Genomic DNA, 18,079 nt, shown 5'->3' with positions numbered 1-18,079 from the left:
GGAGATGCGGCTCGGCTTTAGCCGCGGGAGCCGGGAGCCGAGATTTGTGTGGGCAGCGAGCGAGGCGATAGCGAGCACACGAAGAAAAAAGGAGAGGTCGCCGAGGAAGGAAGAGGAGAGAAGGGATGGCGGCGGCTGCGGCGGAGGGGGCCGCGGCGACGGCTCTGCGGACGGTGCTGGCGCGGGCGGCGCGCGCGGCGGAGCGGTCGGGGTGCGCGGCGGAGGCGGTGCGGGTGGTGGCGGTGGGGAAGACGAAGCCGGTGTCGATGATTCGGCAGCTCTACGACGCCGGGCACCGCTACTTCGGCGAGAACTACGTCCAGGAGTTCGTCTCCAAGGCGCCGCAGGTTCGGATCTGATTTCTACTTGTGCTGCGGAATTCGCCGTTCGGAAATGGCTTGACTGGTGTCCGATTGCTTCTGCCATTGTTGCAGCTTCCCCAAGATATCCGGTGGCATTTCATTGGCCATTTGCAGAGTAACAAAGTGAAACCGCTATTAGGTATTGTTGAATCTTTCCTTCTCTTGGTTCTATAACAATTCGCATCATGCAGTTTCAGTTTGTACATAAGATTGAGGCATATGAACAACTAATGTTCTCTGTATAACACATCTCACATTGATAGACTGCCTTTCTTGGGCAATATATTTACTTTGGAGAGGGGAAAAACAAATTTAGATAATCGTTATGTGGTGGTAGGTTGCACTAAGTTATAAAAACATGATCAGTGATGCAAATTTTCCTCTCACTGATGTTTTTCATCAAGTATCAATGTCAGGTAATTATTCTGATGTGCAGAATTATACAAAAGAAACCAAGACATACTAATAAACATTTCCTCTCGTGATAATTTAGTGATAATTTTTGAGCAGCTATTGCCCTTAGTCTAGGATACTCCCCTGATACTTTCAAAGAAAATAAATTTCGTGTAAAAAGGTTCAGACTGCATAGTGTCTTTCGATCATATACAGTTTTTACATCCTCATCGTTTCGTTTATGTTTATACTTATAAACCAAAATTTAAATTTTCAACCTCTTGGAGTTGATTTTGGAGTTTTTTTACTGTAGTTTATTTTTCAGCTTTGGTTTTTAGAACGGTGAGAACACGTATATAAAAGTTTTATTCACAAACTATTTTTTGTTTGCAAATATACCGTTTGGCTTTTTCTCAAAAAAGGCCAAACAATCACCCCCTGCAACCACCATCATTTAGTAGTCCATTCCCCTCTCTCCAGCGAACTTAGTTGTTGGGCTCTTTTCACTCGAGCTTCAAATGCATACAGAGCATGCTTATTAGGCTAAAGCACTACTGCTAATACCTACCTGGCTACCTTTCTTGAATAAAAAAACTGATGCTTGAAATAAACCTTCATGCATGGTAATTTCTGTTCTGTAAAATTCAAAAGAAAAATTTTGGTCCTGTAGATAGGGACTTAGGTCCATAAGCTAACATACAGGACATATTGTCTTAATACCTCTTATGCTGGCCTGCAGCTGCTGTTCCAAATCTTCACATGGTTGAGGGTGTAGATAATGAAAAGGTATGCAACTTAAGCACCTAAATTACAGAACGCTATATATCCATGTACACACAAAAGGAAAGAGTAATCACTACATGTTTGCCATATGGCATCGACGCTTATCTGCTCTGCGAGAATATTATGTCGATATGTCAATTGACACATGATGTTGAAATACTTTCAGATTGCTAACCACCTTGATCGTGCTGTTAGTAGCTTGGGAAGGGATCCTTTGAAAATTTTGGTGCAAGTAAACACTAGTGGAGAAGAATGTGAGTATAGAAAAACATTCAAAATTCTTGAACACTCCTTTCTTTGAATACCTTTGTAATCTCATTTCGTGTTACCTTGATCTAATAGCATAGTTTGACAATTGGCATGCTTAAAGTTATCATTGATTGAACTAATCTATTATCAATATAGTCATAACATTACATCAGAAAGCATAATGTAATGTATAATCATATTCATGGCTAAATTCAAGCTTCTGTCACGCTGTGATGTTCACTCTGGTTTTCCTTAGGTGATCATATTATGTCGAACTTTGGAACAGCGAATTTACCAATAAAATATTTTCATTGATTCAGCAAAGTCTGGTATCGATCCCTCCAGATGTGTCGAGCTTGCGAAGCATGTGAAGTTAGCATGCCCACACCTAATATTTTCAGGTCTCATGACAATAGGAATGAAAGATTACTCCTCAACACCAGAAAACTTTAAGGTAGTTTTCCAATATCATATCATCTCAAACTTTAGCTCTGCATTTTACTTTCCATAAGATGATGTTTTGTGTTATCTGAATACAGGCATTGGTAAATTGCAAACTTGAAGTTTGTAAGGCCATTGATATACCGACAGAGCAGTTTGAGCTATCCATGGGAATGTCTGGCGACTTTGAGCAAGCGGTAAGAAATACCTGTCATTCATATCATCATGTCTATAGGTGAATGTCAAATCAAAGACACGAAATTAGGTTCAAACATGGAGTCCCTGGAGGTGCACGCTTCCTTCAGCAAAGAAGTTTGACATATGTTATTTTGTTATTTTTATTCAGATAGAGATGGGTAGCACAAGTGTGAGGATTGGGTCAACTATTTTTGGACCAAGGGAGTATCCAAACAAAAAGACAAATCAGTAAAGCTATGAACATTGTACCTGTGAATGACCATGTAAATGCACACGTGAATACATGATGTTTATAAATGTATAGCTCCAAAGAGCATACCAAGAGGAAAATTTGAGACAAACAGAAATTGTACTACACACCCTAAAGGGAAGATATTTTCCTTGCTAACCTGTTTGACATATGATCTGATTTTGTATTATTAATGTGCATTTTTTAATCTTTGAACTACCGGGTGATTGTTTGGCGACATATTTACAAACGAAAAATAATTTATGCGTAAGACTTTTATATACGTATTCTTAGCGATATAAAAACCAATGCTATAAAATAAACTTCGGTGACAAAACTTCAAAATTAACTCTAAAATTTAAAATTTAAATGTTGGCTTATAAGTATAAGTAGAAGCGAAAAGCTAGAGTGATAATTGGTAAACATCGTTACCTCAGGTTCTTTTAGGCTTTTAGCACTTTTAGTTGTTTCACAGACAATGGCTTCGAATTCCTGTACTGCATGTACTATTGCTCAACCTCAACCGTGGTATGATTTTACTATTCTGCACGGTACTCATTCCAAATATTATACCTGTACTCCGTATATAAACATCATTTCTGGATAGAATTAAAAATGTCCAACTGCTCCTGTGTTGCTTGTTCTTAACGAAGAGGCAAGGCAACTCAACATGTGCCCAGTACTTGATTTTTATGCATCCATTTAACCATTTAGGCCCAGATAATCAAGGCTAAGTTAAATATTCAGTACCAACAGAATATGACTCAGATCAGTTAATAGGCCAACTTTTCACTACCCCTTATCACTGGTAATTAAAATACGGCATGCATATCCATTACTACAGATCTTCACAGAAAATAAAATTACATGGCTGCTAAATTCATAAGACTTCCTGATTGGCATGCCATCTGTAACCATCCAAAAGTACCTAACTGCATGCAGACTAAGCGTTGAGTGTGAGTCTCCCTAATTCAATATACACATTACATATTTGATAGAAGTATACATGGCTACTGGCAACAAGTTGTTTCAAGAGCTGATGATGAACCAACACGGATCATGGAATTTTAGCTCTCTTCTTCAGATTCCTCCACTTGTCCTTCAGATCAGCTGGCGAACGTTCTTTGTTGAAGATGCCTTCACCATATTTCTTGATTTTCCTCCATGGTATGTTTTGACCCTCCCTAAATTCCCCAGCAAAATACTGCATTGGAAAAAAGATGTGCACCATATATTTACAGGAACACTCGTTAAGAAAATCAAATGGAAGAGGCAGCAAGTTTTCTATACTACAATGCTGGCAATCAACAGATGATTGGGCATTGAAAATTACTGACAAATATTAAGAAAATTAAATGGAAGGGGCAGCAACTTTTCTACTCCTACCCTACAATGCTGGCAATCAACAGATGATTTGGCATGGAAAATAGCAGTATAAAGAAATTGGGGTTGCAATGTTGCATACCTTCAGAGCTTTCACCTCATCTTCAGTCCAGTGTACTCTTTTCCGATGCAAAACGCAAGGAGATTTCCTTTTGGTGAATACGGAAGGAGATTCCCTTGAGAGTAAGCAGTGATAACTCAATCCGCAGTTTTAACAACAATAGGATATTTAACCGGATGTTAGCTACAACCTCCACATTTAAATGTATTTAACTTTTAGACATGAAGTTTGATCATTCATCTTATTCAAACTTTTTTTGGAAACATTGTGACTCATTTTATTCCTACAAGTACTTTAACCACAATATATATTTTTGAATATTTGTATTATTTTTTTCGTAAAACGAATGGTTGTGTCATACATTAAAGAGCAATTTTAACGTCTTTGAGAAGATATCAGGAGGTACCACTGTTTTCTATATAAAATTTGATACCTCTTGGTACCTTAGATACTAGGAGGTACCAAATTTTACATAAAAAATAATGATAACTTATGGTACCTTCTCAAGATGGGAAAAATGCTCTAAATTAAAACATTGAGGTAGTAGTGCTGGTATTTAGTTCATGAGAATTGCTCACTGGTTTGATGTTACGGTGCTGGTATCCTTTGTTTCCTGACTTTCGTTATGGTCTGTTTGCAGTCCTAAATCCATCTCTCTTAGCTAAAATGTCCACACAGATGCAATTTCAAGAATGAGCACACAAACAAGTAGATTTTCTCCCATCACACATTTCAGTGAGAAAACATCATACCAAGTGAATACAGAGTTTCGGCAAGGATGCTCTCTTGTCATGAATGTACTTGCGAACTTCACAAGCTAAAGATTGCACACCTTCTCGTCCGTAGATCTCTACAATCTGCCAAATATTTTAGAAAACAATGTTCAAGGCTTCAAAATGATTTGAGAAAAGCAAATAGTGCATGCAAGTGGATTACTGAACTACAACAGGAAGTAAACATTAACACTTTGCGTTAACATAATCAACAGTCAATTTTTTATGGAAGGGCAACAAACACATAACTCAATTTGTGAGCTTGTGCTTGAGATTTTGGATCATGAAGAAAACGAGCAAAAATTGAATCTTTGTCTCATCCATTTCATCCCAAGTCAACAAAAACGGAGCATGAGTACAGACGACGAAGTGACAGAGGAGGAGTACCAGATGGAGACGGCCAAGCACCTCGCGAGGAGAGCACGACGCGCTGAGTATGCAGGAGGGCTGCGACGCCGACGCGCCGGCGGCTGGAGCAGGCGGCGGCGTCGGGTCCTTGGGGACAACGCCGACGGACTCCAACCACGCCTCGAGAGCGCGCAGCTCGATCCGGTGGCGGTACCCCTCTGGCGCTCCGGCCGCCATCTCTGAGCACAGAAGCGAGTTAGCTACGCAGATCGCCATCATCGCATAGGCAAGAAGCAAGAAAATGTTTTGGAGAGGCGGAGACCGGAGCGGCGAATGCTCACTTGTGGGCAGCAGCGGTGGCAGCGCGAGCTCGGGGAAGCACTCGTGGAGGAGCTCAAGACACCAGTAGGTGGGAAGAGATGGCGCCGCCGCCGCGCACGCGCGCGAGGCGGCCATGGTGGTCGTCGTCGTCGGAGCTGAGCTTGTTTCTTCCTCCCAGTGCCCTTCTCTCTCTGGATTTGAAATCGAAATTGAAAGAAGACCCGGCTGCCTCCTCGCGTGCCGTGCGAAAAGCCCGCGGAATTTTGGGCGGGAGGAGGAAGACGAAGCGGCGAAAAGCGCGCGTGATGTGCGGGGAGCTTGGAGTTTACTTGGGCCGTCGGCCATGGGCTGCATCTTGGGCTACCGAAACATGGTGGGCCTAATTCGCGGCCCAATCGCGCGCGAACGCAAACCGACAAGCCTCTCCCCCGACGGCCCAGCCCACATCCTTTTCTTTCCTTTCCTCTTGTCTCTATCAGCAGTTCAGCACGCAGAGGAGAGGACGGCCTCCCTCCGGCGACGGGGACGGCGACGGCGACGGCGACGACCTCCCTCCGACGAGCTTCCTCCAACGATCGTCCGCCGCCCTCCGTGCAGCTATCTCTCCCCCGGCAACGAAGTGCGCAGGCGAGAGGACGAGGGCCTCTCCCCGGCGAGTTCACTCAGCCCTCGTCCCGGCAACCAGGTGTGCCCCTGCCCCGTTCCCCACCGCCGTCCTCTACCCCGCCCACTCTAACTGGTCGGCGACCCGACCCCGTCCACCGCCCTCTCCCGACCGCGCGGCTCCGGTGCCGCCGCCGCCTGCCCGTGCCTGCCTCGCACAGCCGATCTGCCTCCCCCGGAACAGTACCGCATTCTCTGCAGACCGCGGTCACCTACACCTCCCTCTCGCTCTTATCCATTCCTTTGTTTGTTCTACATCTCGATCGTTTCCATCTTTCAAGTGCAGGTTTGTTCTTCAATATGGCAGACTCCGAGGAGTTAAGCGCGTCCCTTGGAGAGTTACGTGTGGAAGCATCATCGTCCAAGGACAGTGAAGTCTCTCGGCTTGGTTCGTGTCGCTACGCCATCTACCTTAGCCTCCTTGTTACTTGTGATGCATTTCGTACACTAGAATTACATCCTGTTATCCTGTGGTAGATTCACTCAATAGTTAGATCATGTACCTCTATTTAGATAGGCTAAATGCTTAGCTAATCAAATGGTGTGTGTCATATGATAATAGAAAATAAAGGTACTAGAACTATGTCATGTCATAATAAATTGATTCGGGTGAATTTTGTTGCAGGCAATGCGGTCGAGCACGTTGCTATCACTGATGATGAAATATGGGATGATGGTTCAGATTCTCCAGGTCATGGATCCACATTAGACAGAGAATGGGCTCACAGGCAGAACCAGTTTCATAAGGTATAACATAAGTCACAAATTGAATTATGGGAATTTGGCCCTACCTACAGGAATATGTGAAATTCTTGTGTTCCAAATGGGATATAAATAATCTTCAGTACAATAGATTTCTTTTTCGGATGTGAATTGTGAGTTGGTGTTCAGATAAGAATGTGTAAACTAAAGCTTTCAATATTAATTTAGATGGGATACAGGGATGGTATAGCAGAAGGACAGAAGGACATCGCCCAAGAGGGCTTCAATGTTGGGTTTGGGCAATCTGTGCATGCTGGCTATAAGTGGGGCCTTGTTCGTGGGATTACCAGGTAAAAATGGGTATTTGTCATTCCAAGTATAGTTCTTATACAAAGCCTCTTGAATATTCTCAGTGATTCTGTTTTCTGTTGATTGTTCTTAAAACAGTGTATTAGCTAGTCTCCCTGACAGCTTGAAAGAAAAACTGTTGCCCGATGTCCAATGTAGAGGACAACTCCAGGATCTGAACGACTCTGTGCAAAAAATTTCAGCAGAAGATGCACTTCAGATGTTTCATGAGAGCATTCTTCGGAGTAGCCATTCATCAGAGGAACCACATGTAACATTAAACAGAGCTACAAATTCCAGCAGGCTGCAGAGCCTGTCAAAGGATCTTGTGCTGTTGTTGCAGGAATGCCCAGATATGAAAGTTAGTGAAGAATTGGCAAGAGATCCATAAAATAACTTGGCAGAACTGTGTGCACCACCCATCCTACGACTGGCAGAGTTGCTACTTGCATCAAATTTCCAGGTTGCTGGACATCCAGGAAGATGGTGATTCAGCGGTGTTGTTAGAGATGGAAATCCGTGGTCCCTTGATTTCCTGTTTTCAACTCTAAAGGCTGCCGCAAAAGACCATGGAATTCTTCAGCATGTAATTGTAGATCTTGCAAACTAAGGTTCCTTGATCATATAAGCATTTTTCTTCCTGCGTTCTATCAAGAATTCTGTATCTGTAACAGCAGTAAACTCGCGGTATGAACTTACAATTATATTATTTTTAACCTGAATGTTGGCATTTGCCTGTCCTGCCCTTGCTAAACATTTCGCAAGAACTTTGGCAGTTGCTGTTACAAAGTAATTGTCTTCTTCATTGATCTGATGTGTTGTATGATAACTTTCTGAAGATCTGCACAGAAAGTCTGATTTACTTTCTAACTTTGCATCTTCTGGCTCCACCAAGTATACTTTTTCTTTATCAATTAAGAAGGTTTGAACCACTACTCAAAGTTGCTACTGCCTCCTTCTGTAATGTTGAACGTTGATATAACGAATGTCGAATGGTTCTTGGTGATTTCAGTTTGACAACGCATCAGTGATGGTTGTCTTGCTTCTATTACATGTGGTTGGTGCGATTGGTGCATCAGCTCAGCTCTCAGAGCCTCTTCTCGACATGTACCAGGTAGGTGAGAGCATCAACCCTTGTATCCGTTGCATGTCGTGAGTGTTGTTGTGTTGGTTTTCAATATTTATGCCAATTTATTCATGATGATGCATGCTTGATCTGGTTGGAGGGTTCATTGATATTTTATACAGTGCCGTTATCTTCAATCTCAACTATGTTTCTTTGGCCCTCTTGCTCGGTTGCTCCTTAGTTGAAAGAAATATCTGAAATGCCAATCCAGTCGTTAAGTTCGCAGCAAACCCTATGCACCAAATGAACAGACAACACAGTTTTTCATTCCCTGGTTCTTGTTAGTTGTTACTATTTCCATTTCAATCTTTCAAAAAAACTATTTTCATTATTTCACAAGTTAAGACTTTCTGGTATTGCCTAAATGTATATAGATACTAATGAATCTAGACATATATATAAATAATATACCTTAATTAATAGATAAATTTAGATATAGCTAAAACTGTCTTATGTTATGAAACAGAAGGATCATGAAAATATGACATGTCATGACCTCATCTAGTATATGTTGTCAACACACATGCACAGAGACCTGGCAAACGACCATTCAGATTTCTAGTCGCTAGCAAGTTCAGTTGCATTACTTTACTATAGCTCCTAGTGGTATTTGGAAAAGCAACTTAAACTTTCGTTCTGTCATATTAAATTACATATCAGAACATATTGGAAATAAGGAATGGACAGAACTTGGTAAGATTGACAAATATATGCATCTTCTGTTGGTGATTACAGGAAATAAGAGAGATTGCTTAGTAGATTATAATAGTCCTGCTCACAAAAGATAATCAAGATATGCTTGTATGGGAGAAGAAATGCTGTGAATAGGAGTTTTATTGATCTTTGCCCAAGGAATACATTCCAATCTTGCCAGTTAGCAAGTCTCGTACACTTACTATTGATCACTAATACTATATCAACAAGAGCATACGAGACTTAAAATGTACATTGGCCTAAGGTACTACACTTATCAACTCAGTGTGCTCCACCATAAGGTTCAACTACCAGATCGAGGTCTCATCACCTCAGTGATAAGAAGAAAAGCTCTATCGTTGTCCAGAAGGTCTCTGGCACTAATATCGCAGTGACCAAAACCTTGAGATGGTGATTAGTTCCAGCTGAGGCGCAAAGCGCAACAAGACCTACAAAAGAGCGTCAAATATCAATGTCATATGCAAAAATTTGGTACCACGAGTTCAACCAGCAGAACAACTTTTACCCCACTGTTCGTGGTTCTTACCTCTAACATCGGTCAGCTCGATGTTTGCAAAGACTTCGCAAGTGTGAAGCTTGTTTTATCAACATGTTGCACAGACTTCTTATCATTGCCAACTGGTGGTAGAACAGTTTCAAAGGCCTGGACAAGCATCTCAACTTTCCTCTTCTGAGCGCGAGCTAATTTATGCACTGTCCTCCTAAGCGCATAATCAACCATCCACTCCTCAGCATTCTTTCGATCACCCATCATCTGATGCCTGAGATCAACCTTTTCAGCCTCTGGATCAGGTTCCACTGGAAGGAAGTTTGGAGCTCTGGGATTGAAGGGACGCATTTGCTTGCCCTGTTCAGATGTTCTCCCCCTGGCAATGTTCCACCTTTTTCTCTGACTGCTTGCTGCACCAGTATGATCAGAACATACATCTTTGAAGTTCATTCCACCGAATGCAGAGGATATGTCATCAACTGAAGATTCATGTGAAGCATCGCCGCCGCCATCTGCAGAATTGTCATATTGTTCATCATTCATTGCCAGTGGTTTCATCAGGATTTCAGTATAAATGTGAGATTTAGTATGGAATGGAACATTGCGAGGAACAGAAATTTCACCTTCATATTTTGCATCCAGCTCCTCAGAAATATCTGACTTGCAGGCACCAAAGTCTTCTGCTTCTTGATCCATGTAAATCCACTTCTCCCCATCGATCTCTTGTTTGCAGCCGCGAGATTTCGTCACGAACAAATCGACCGAACCACCCGAGATCACATCACTGGACCCGCAAGAACCGTCCACCGAGCCATCCGAGTCCTTCGCCTTGTCCTCGTCGCCATCCCCGCGACTCCGGTGATCGAACCCGGCATACTCCCCCTCCCTGACCGCCGCAGCCATGTCTTCCGTGGAGAGATCACTGCAGTCGGAGCTCGCCGCTGGTGCGGCTGCGGTGGCGCCGGAGTATATCTCGACAAACAAGCCATCAGCGCCGCCGCCGCCATTGCCGGCCTTGCGGAACGGTGACGCGCCCTTGAGCTTCATGCTCTGCTGCGTCTTGATCAGCCGCCTCCGCGACGCCACGAGGCTTCTCAGGGGAACCACGGGCGCGTGGCATTTGAAGGAGCAGTAGGAGTACGGGCAGACGTGCGCCTCACCGCCGCCGGGGAGGCCGAGGCCGAGCCCCCTCATGGCGGAGGAGCACGTCGCCCTGCTCACGTACGGAGCCCCGGCGAACGCCACCTTCGCTCCCACCGCCTCCCGCTTCCGCGGCGGCGCGGCGGTAGTACCCGCCGCCTCCCGTCCAGCCCTCGCGCCGGAGCTACTCGTCGCCCTCATGTAGTTTGGGAGCACCGCCGCCCGCACAACGCCGCCGCCGCCTCCTCCTCCTCCCCTGCTCCCAGGATCACCGGCGCCGCCGCCACCCCGCACGTGATCCACCTCCCCCACAGAATCTTTGGGCTTCTTGCGCACCACCTTCCTCTGCACCATGGCCGCGGCCTCCTCGCGCTGCCGTTTCTTGGACTCCTCTTCCTTCAGGGAGGCGGCAAGGAAGGAGGTGGCGGGGGGCAGAGAGGGGGAAGGTGAAGCTTCCGCACGCACGGTGCACGCGGGAAGCGGAGAATCTCGCGGCGAGGAGATGGAGATGGAGATGGGGTTGGTCGATGGATTCGGAGGAGGGGTTGGTCGGCGGCGGGGCGAGCGGATCGATGGTTTTGGAATCGTCGAGGAGGAGGAGGAGGTGGTGGTGGTGGCGAGAGATTTTGAATGGGCTGCGGAATCTGCAGTATCCTTTGCGGCTGGAGATTCTGTGAACCCCTCCCTACTCCACTACAGTACCACTCCTTCCTCTGTTTCTCGGCTTTTGGCTGGCGTCGGCTCCCTGGTTCGTGGATATATATAAAGCTTGCTGTGCTTTGACTTTGAAGTGAGATTTCTTCGGTAGCTCTGGATATATGAATGTCAATATTAATTCTTAGAAATTATTACCTTCATTTCTTTCACGTTATAAAATATTGTGGTTTTCTCTAATATTCTGGTTCTCTATTATATATGGATGCTAATCTAGATATATATGAAACATATTTATGTTTTTATGTATAAATCTTAGTTAAGACCAAAACATTTTATAATATGAAATGAATGAAGGGTTTTTATGTACAGGTAATTACAATTAGAAGTTTTTAAGATAATAGGAGTAGGATGAAGCTGATACTTTAGAAGTTCTTTAAAATATGCTAATTTCTAAAAATATCCGAGGAGTGGGTTATATATATAAGTCTTTGATGGGTAGTATTAAGATGGTTTATTATTGGAGCATTTTAATGTGGTGCGATAAAGTTGTGCTTATAAATTTAGTAGCTTTTTTACACTTGATAACTGCTAGTATAATGATAGAGTAATATGGATAGATAACTCACAGGTCAGGACTGATTTGCGATAAAACAACGTAGAAACAAATGCGTTCTTATTAGATGGAATTATCTTCTTTCGTATTTATCTTTACAACTTAAAATAGATAGTAGTTAACTCATTGGATTTAGTTAACAAGTGTCACTCTAGTTTGAGGGAAAATTCCATATATGGATTCAGTGGTGGATCTAACAAAAAAAAAGTATTAGAGCGGTATGGGCGATCTAAATATAGCTTTAGGCCCTCTATTGATTGTTAACATAAAAATTTAGGAGGATTTGGTGGGGCTTCCATGATCTTAACAAAACAGTGGAGGCTCGAGTCTCATCATCCTACATTAAATTCGCCCCTGATAGATTGGAATTTATATTGACATATGCATTAGTGTTGATGATTCTAATAAAAGCCCATTAGTTGTTTCTACAGTTATAAGCACAATGTATATGGCTTAAATAAATTTATCTTACCATTGCCTTCTTTTACCGTAAATGTCTCATATCATAAGTCTTTCTTCTCGATTAACGTGGCTATAAAATACTACTCTCATAACTAAAATATGAACTAAACAAATACTATTGTTGAGTCCTTTATTTTTTACAGTGTATTAACATACTACCCAAAGTCCATGACACTATTTTTGTTCATCCAAAGACGATGAGCGCAGGGGGAGGGAGCACGGTCCATGCCATAAATGTGAAACGTGCGAGGCGACGGAGAACCCCACAGAAAATCACGCGCCCCACGTGACGACGACGACGCGCGTGGCTCTCGTCTCGTCGCATCCGCTCCAAACTCCCAAACCGTTTTATCCGAATTGAATACTGCCCCGATCTCACCGGTGCGCACGGGACGGGGCGGGCATCTAGTCGAGTAGAGCAGCAGCTCGTTCCCGATCCGCCGATCCGGCCGTAGCGTCGTCCGAGCAACGCGGACAGGAAAACGGCCAACACCAGCACCATTACTCACTGGGCCTAGATTAATTTCCCAGGTCCACACAGAAGAAGGGAGTAATTTTCTTTCTTAACCCTAACCAGGCATCATCAAACTTTCCACATAGGCAGTAATTTTTTTGCTGCATCATCAAACCGCATTCGTTCATAAACAGTAACAGAGTGTGTACGGTGTACCTGGGTATTGGCACGTATTCCCTCCGTAGTATCAGTTCCACATAGACTTTGTTTTTAGCTTACATCATTTATCTCAGAAAACTTTATTTTTTTCAAATCAATTATTATATTAAAGTATGATAGAGGGTAAGACAAATATATCAAAATAAAAAAGTATAGAACTAATGCATTGGTTGGGATCTGGAAAACTGAAAACGTTGATGTTTGTTGTTTTGTATTATATCCATGGCATGAAGAATTTATTTTCACTTCTATTAAGACTTTATTTGTTGAACAATTATTGTATTAGAGTTTGGTAATGTGGTTATACTAGTCTTTATGGTTCTATTAGGCTAAAAATGAAATGAAAGGAATATGAAATATGCTAAAAATGGAGTCTTTTAGATGATGGAGAGGGTAAGTAGCATTTGTCCACATGGAATAAGGAGGATGACACGGATCTCATTGGTGATTATCTGTTTGTTCGTAGGCCAAGTACAGGGAATAAACGACGTAAACTGTATCAATCAACTTCGTTAACCATTATGCAAGCCGGTACTGGCACAACTACTTAAAAGGTGTATTAAGGCGACAGAAGATTGATTGATCGCCTCGGTGAATCAGAAGAGCGACTACAAGAATATTCTTATTCGAAACCATAACCCTGGGCCAATGGTTAACTGGTAAATTATTATGGGGTCTCTTAATTTGGTCTTTTCGTTGCCGGATCAAGCAAGGGGGTAAATTAAAGGTTAGCAATAGCAGAGGGAATAAGGAAAATATGATGCTAATGTAGCTTACCGTGTGACGCAACGCGACTGCAGGACGCCATATATGTCGATCGAGAGTTCGAGACACAGAACGTAGAAAATAGGTAAAGGAGTAGTCCAAGAGCAGTGAAAGAATAGCAAAGGAAAGAAGCCTTAAAAAAAAAGGGAAAGAGAAGAAAAACGTGAATTGGGCTTTGGTTGGCTGGAGCAGGAGTTTGTGGGAACGGCCCCGGCCCAAGTGTTCCAGCTTTACACCTGCATGTAGTTCATGGATCCTGTACTAGGTTTCTTTCCCGGGTTTGGTACCAGTGCATAAAACGTGGTAGTAGATTAATATATCATTAATTAATTATTAACTATAAAAATTTAAAAATATATTATATATTTTTAAATTAACTTTTATGTATAAAATTATCGCAAAAACACACATTTTATTAATTTGAAAAACATACAACCGAGAAAATCTGAGTCAGATAACTTGGGTAAAGAGCAAGACTTAGGTCGATCTATGGATAATTTAGGAGGATTGCTACAGGATGACATTTTGTCCGAACAGAGTGCGGAGATGGATGGACGGAGGCAGATGCATGCGAAGGCGGACGCGCGGGATACAGTCATGTAGGTTCTCTCATAATTTAAACCTATGCTATTAAGAATATAACTTTATTTATTTATTTAAATTAGAGTTGACCATGGATCTTGCACTCGAATCGTAGTGGCGAACCAGGCCTAATTTTCATTGCCAAAGACTTTTTTGAACAATTTTATAGTTTTTGTGAAAGTATCAAGAGGTAACAAATTTTTATATTTATACTAAATTTTTAAATAAGACAAATGGTCAACCATTATAACAAAAAATCAAACATCTTACATACGAAACGGAGGTAGTACCTCTCGAACCTACTCAATAACCATAAAATTGCTCAGCTTTTTTATTCCGGCAAAAGTAGCGTGACAAAACACGCCCGCGTGCGTGCCAACAACATTATCCGGTACGCTGACGACAAACAGCATGCACAGTAGGAGCATCATTTTGGCGCCATTGACCTCGCCGTCGCCATGAACACCTCCTTCATCGCCGTGAAGTGGGCGAGCAGCTTCGCCCTGTCCGGCAGGCACCCCTTGACCCTGCCGTCGGAGGCGTACTCCTTCGCCCAGCGGCAGAGGTCGGGGTACTCGTCGGCGGTGACCAGGCTCACGCCGGCGACCTCCTCGAACACCTCCAGCCAGTAGGCGTACCCGCTGGCGGCCACGTCGAGGTAGCCGATGGCGTCGCCGCCGAAGAACCGCTTTCCCCTGAGCTGCCCCTCCATGAGCGCCAGGTTCTCCTTGATCTCCCGCTTGAACCCCTCCTGCGCCTCCCCCTCCGTCCACAGCGCCAGCCAGAACGGCTTCGTGCACTGCTCGATCCGATCGATCAGCTGCTGCTAGTTCGGTGAATTGCTCGTCGGATTTTGGATGGATGGATGGATGCATACCTTGTCGTCGATGAACCGGGCCCAGAAGCGGGCGGTGGCGCGGAGGTGGGGGTCGGCGGGGAGGAGGGGAGGCCCGGCAGGGAAGGCCTCGTCGACGTACTCGACGACGACGAGCGACTCGCAGACGGCGTGGTGGTCGCCGTGGAGGAGGACGGGGACCTTCTTGTGGATGGGGTTGTGGGTGAGCAGCAGGTCGCTCTTGTTGCGCAGGTCCTCCAGGATGAGCTCGTAGGGCACCCCCTTGAGCCGCAGGGCGGCCTCGGCGCGGTGACTGTACGGGCTGTCGAACGTGCCGATCACCTTCACCGCCGCCGGCGACGACGCCATGGCTGCTTGCTTGATGCTTCTGCTCTAGCTGCGAATCTGTGATGGTGGTGGTGGTCTTTTTGTAGCTCCTGATGGTAGTGAAGCACTTAAGCTTCCATGGGAAGGAAGGAAGCTTCCTCTGGTTTGCACTCGAAATATGAGTGATTTGTTTACGTGATTTGCGATGTTTATTAACTTAACCGATATGTTTGTCTATGATTCTCTTGTTCCAAATGTTTTGCAGCGTCAAAGCTCTCGTCCCGGAGGAGATGACCAAACCGTATCGAACTTCAAAGTGGGCCTTATTATGTTCTACTCCCTTCCCTCTGTTCTTTTATTTGATTCAACATTTAACTATTTAAAAATTAAAAAAAAACTAAATAAACTTTAACATGACTTATAATTTTACATATTTGAATAAAAGTTTTGAACAAAACAAAAAGGTCACACCTATATTAAAAAAACATCAAATAAAAAAATCGGATGGAGTAGCAAATTTCAAGTCTAACAAAAAAAAGTAACAAAAAATATCTCGAGGTACCGGTACCTCGCGATACCAAATCATTTCTGAATCTAACGGTGCATATCTAGATCCGATGGTGTAGAAAATAATTTAGTATCTCGAGATATTTTTTGTTGTACCGGAGCAAATATCTTCTTTATATGGTGCGTACGTGTGGAATTTGGGAATGCATGTGCGTCAGTGCGTGTGTGCCTGTGTTTGTAGGTTAGATGAGTGCTCCTTACGGTCAAAGCTCAATTTTAAAAATTGTGTGAAGTCAAAATCACGCCATATAAAATTCCATCGGCGAGCAACTGAGCAATAGACAGTCCAATCCGATCGAACATTCAGACTTTATTACTGTATCATATATAATTACGATTCCATTTTATTTTAAACACAAATTAAACACACGACTCTGGAACTCATCGAACATGACGTATGAATCACTGCTGCAGTAACGCCCTGAACATCATCTTGTACTTGTCTTTGTTCCTCGTGTAGAAGGCGACGAGGTCTTCTCTGTCGGGGAGGCTCAGCTTCACGGCGTCGATGGAAGTGTACTCCTTGGCCCACCGGCGCAGAGCAGGGTACTCGTCATCGCCGCCGCCCATCACGCTCACTCCGGTCACCTCCTCCAGCACGCTGATCCAGTGAGCCATCCCGCCGGCGGCGACGTCGAGGTAGCCGACGGAGTCGCCTGCAAAGAACCTCTTCCCCTCCAGCTGTGCCTCCAGGAGCGACAGGTTCTCCTTCGTCTCCTTCAGAAACCTCTCCTGCTCCTCGCCGCCGTCCAACCACAAGGCCAGCAGCAATGGCTTGCCACACTGTACATGTTCAACAGTGCCGATCAGTAAACGCAAAAACCTGCAAAAATGTTCAGAGCTTGCTTACACATGCTATGACAAGAATTGCCTGCCTTGTGGTCAATGAATTGAGCCCAGAAGCGAGCCATGGCTCGGTCGTAGGGGTCGGCCGGTAGGAGGGACGGGCCGCCGTCGAACGCCTCGTCGACGTACTCGACGATGACGAGCGACTCGCAGATGGCAAGGTCGCCATGGAGGAGGACGGGGACCTTGTGGTGGACGGGGTTGCTGGTGAGCAGCAGATCGCTCTTGTTCTCCAGGTCCTCGTTGATGAGCTCGTAATCCACTCCCTTGAGCCGCAGGGCCGCCTCAACGCGGTGCACGAATGGGCTGCCGAAAGCGCCGATGAGCTTAACCGGATCACCCATGTTTGCTTCCTGAGTGTTCTTGGCTAAACCATATGTTATTTATAGGGTTAATTAAGAGGAAGCTTTTTTTTTTTGAAAGATGTTTAGAGGAACCTTCTCGGCTCATATTTTTAAATTTCAGCTTCTTCTCCAAGAACTAGAACGAAGCTCATATTTTTATTTTCAGTCAATTTGACTATTTGTTGCTCTTCGGCCCAAAGAACGAGTCCACCGTGTTTACTAAACAGTGATGGTTACATGTTTTTACTTGATCAGGTTTGGGATAAATCACAGGTTCTATGCCTGCATCACTTCTGTGCTCAGCAAGATTAAATAATGAGGGTGCAGCTTAAGTCAGCAAGATTTGATTTACCAAAAAGATAATGTCCATGTGCAGGTCGGAGATATACATAGCTTAATGGCCTGATAGTGACTTCAATCTCATCAGAAGATTTCTTGATGAGCAAGCCGGAAGGCAAGGTAAGGCATAGTTGGTCCGGGTTTTCTTTCTTTTCCTTGAGTATGGGTTCAGAGGTGCACTACATTCAGGAATACTTAGCAGATTTCAGTGTTACATATGTATCCTCAAAACAGAACAGCATGAAAAAATATATTACTTTCTCTATTTCATATTAAAAGACTTTCTAAGTTTGTTTATAGTCATCCATATATCAATGTATATATTTTATATACGTGTTTAGATTA

At 43.9% G+C, this 18,079-nt stretch overlaps 4 protein-coding genes across 4 annotated transcripts; 1 reads left to right on the top strand and 3 right to left on the bottom strand.

Moving 5' to 3' along the window:
- Positions 1 to 66: 66 nt before the first annotated feature.
- Positions 67 to 8,146, top strand: LOC102709241. The gene is made up of 10 exons (XM_015835508.2): positions 67 to 347; positions 435 to 501; positions 1,495 to 1,541; positions 1,705 to 1,792; positions 2,108 to 2,241; positions 2,327 to 2,438; positions 6,491 to 6,592; positions 6,830 to 6,951; positions 7,135 to 7,256; positions 7,354 to 8,146. Exons 1-10 carry the CDS (start codon positions 126 to 128, stop codon positions 7,643 to 7,645), a joined length of 1,308 nt encoding a protein of 435 aa, XP_015690994.2. The 5' UTR covers positions 67 to 125; the 3' UTR covers positions 7,646 to 8,146.
- Positions 8,147 to 9,199: 1,053 nt separating this feature from the next.
- On the bottom strand, positions 9,200 to 11,441 carry LOC102708958 (calmodulin binding protein PICBP). Its single transcript, XM_006646617.3, has 3 exons — positions 10,208 to 11,441; positions 9,621 to 10,096; positions 9,200 to 9,522 (listed from the first exon to the last, which is right to left on the bottom strand). The coding sequence occupies exons 1-2, from the start codon at positions 11,076 to 11,078 to the stop codon at positions 9,633 to 9,635; spliced, it is 1,335 nt and encodes a 444-aa protein (XP_006646680.3). The 5' UTR covers positions 11,079 to 11,441; the 3' UTR covers positions 9,200 to 9,522; positions 9,621 to 9,632.
- Positions 11,442 to 14,718: 3,277 nt separating this feature from the next.
- On the bottom strand, positions 14,719 to 15,698 carry LOC102702705 (probable glutathione S-transferase). The gene is made up of 2 exons (XM_006645326.3): positions 15,354 to 15,698; positions 14,719 to 15,275 (listed from the first exon to the last, which is right to left on the bottom strand). The coding sequence occupies exons 1-2, from the start codon at positions 15,678 to 15,680 to the stop codon at positions 14,904 to 14,906; spliced, it is 699 nt and encodes a 232-aa protein (XP_006645389.2). The 5' UTR covers positions 15,681 to 15,698; the 3' UTR covers positions 14,719 to 14,903.
- Positions 15,699 to 16,495: 797 nt separating this feature from the next.
- On the bottom strand, positions 16,496 to 17,495 carry LOC102702987 (probable glutathione S-transferase). Its single transcript, XM_006645327.3, has 2 exons — positions 17,081 to 17,495; positions 16,496 to 16,988 (listed from the first exon to the last, which is right to left on the bottom strand). The coding sequence occupies exons 1-2, from the start codon at positions 17,393 to 17,395 to the stop codon at positions 16,608 to 16,610; spliced, it is 696 nt and encodes a 231-aa protein (XP_006645390.1). The 5' UTR covers positions 17,396 to 17,495; the 3' UTR covers positions 16,496 to 16,607.
- Between the last annotated feature and the right edge of the window lie 584 nt (positions 17,496 to 18,079).

The sequence above is a fragment of the Oryza brachyantha genome, chromosome 1 (assembly GCF_000231095.2).
Source record: "Oryza brachyantha chromosome 1, ObraRS2, whole genome shotgun sequence".
Taxonomy (NCBI): domain Eukaryota; kingdom Viridiplantae; phylum Streptophyta; class Magnoliopsida; order Poales; family Poaceae; genus Oryza; species Oryza brachyantha.
Note: the sequence above shows the minus strand (reverse complement) of the source record. Positions and strands in the feature narration are given on the sequence as shown.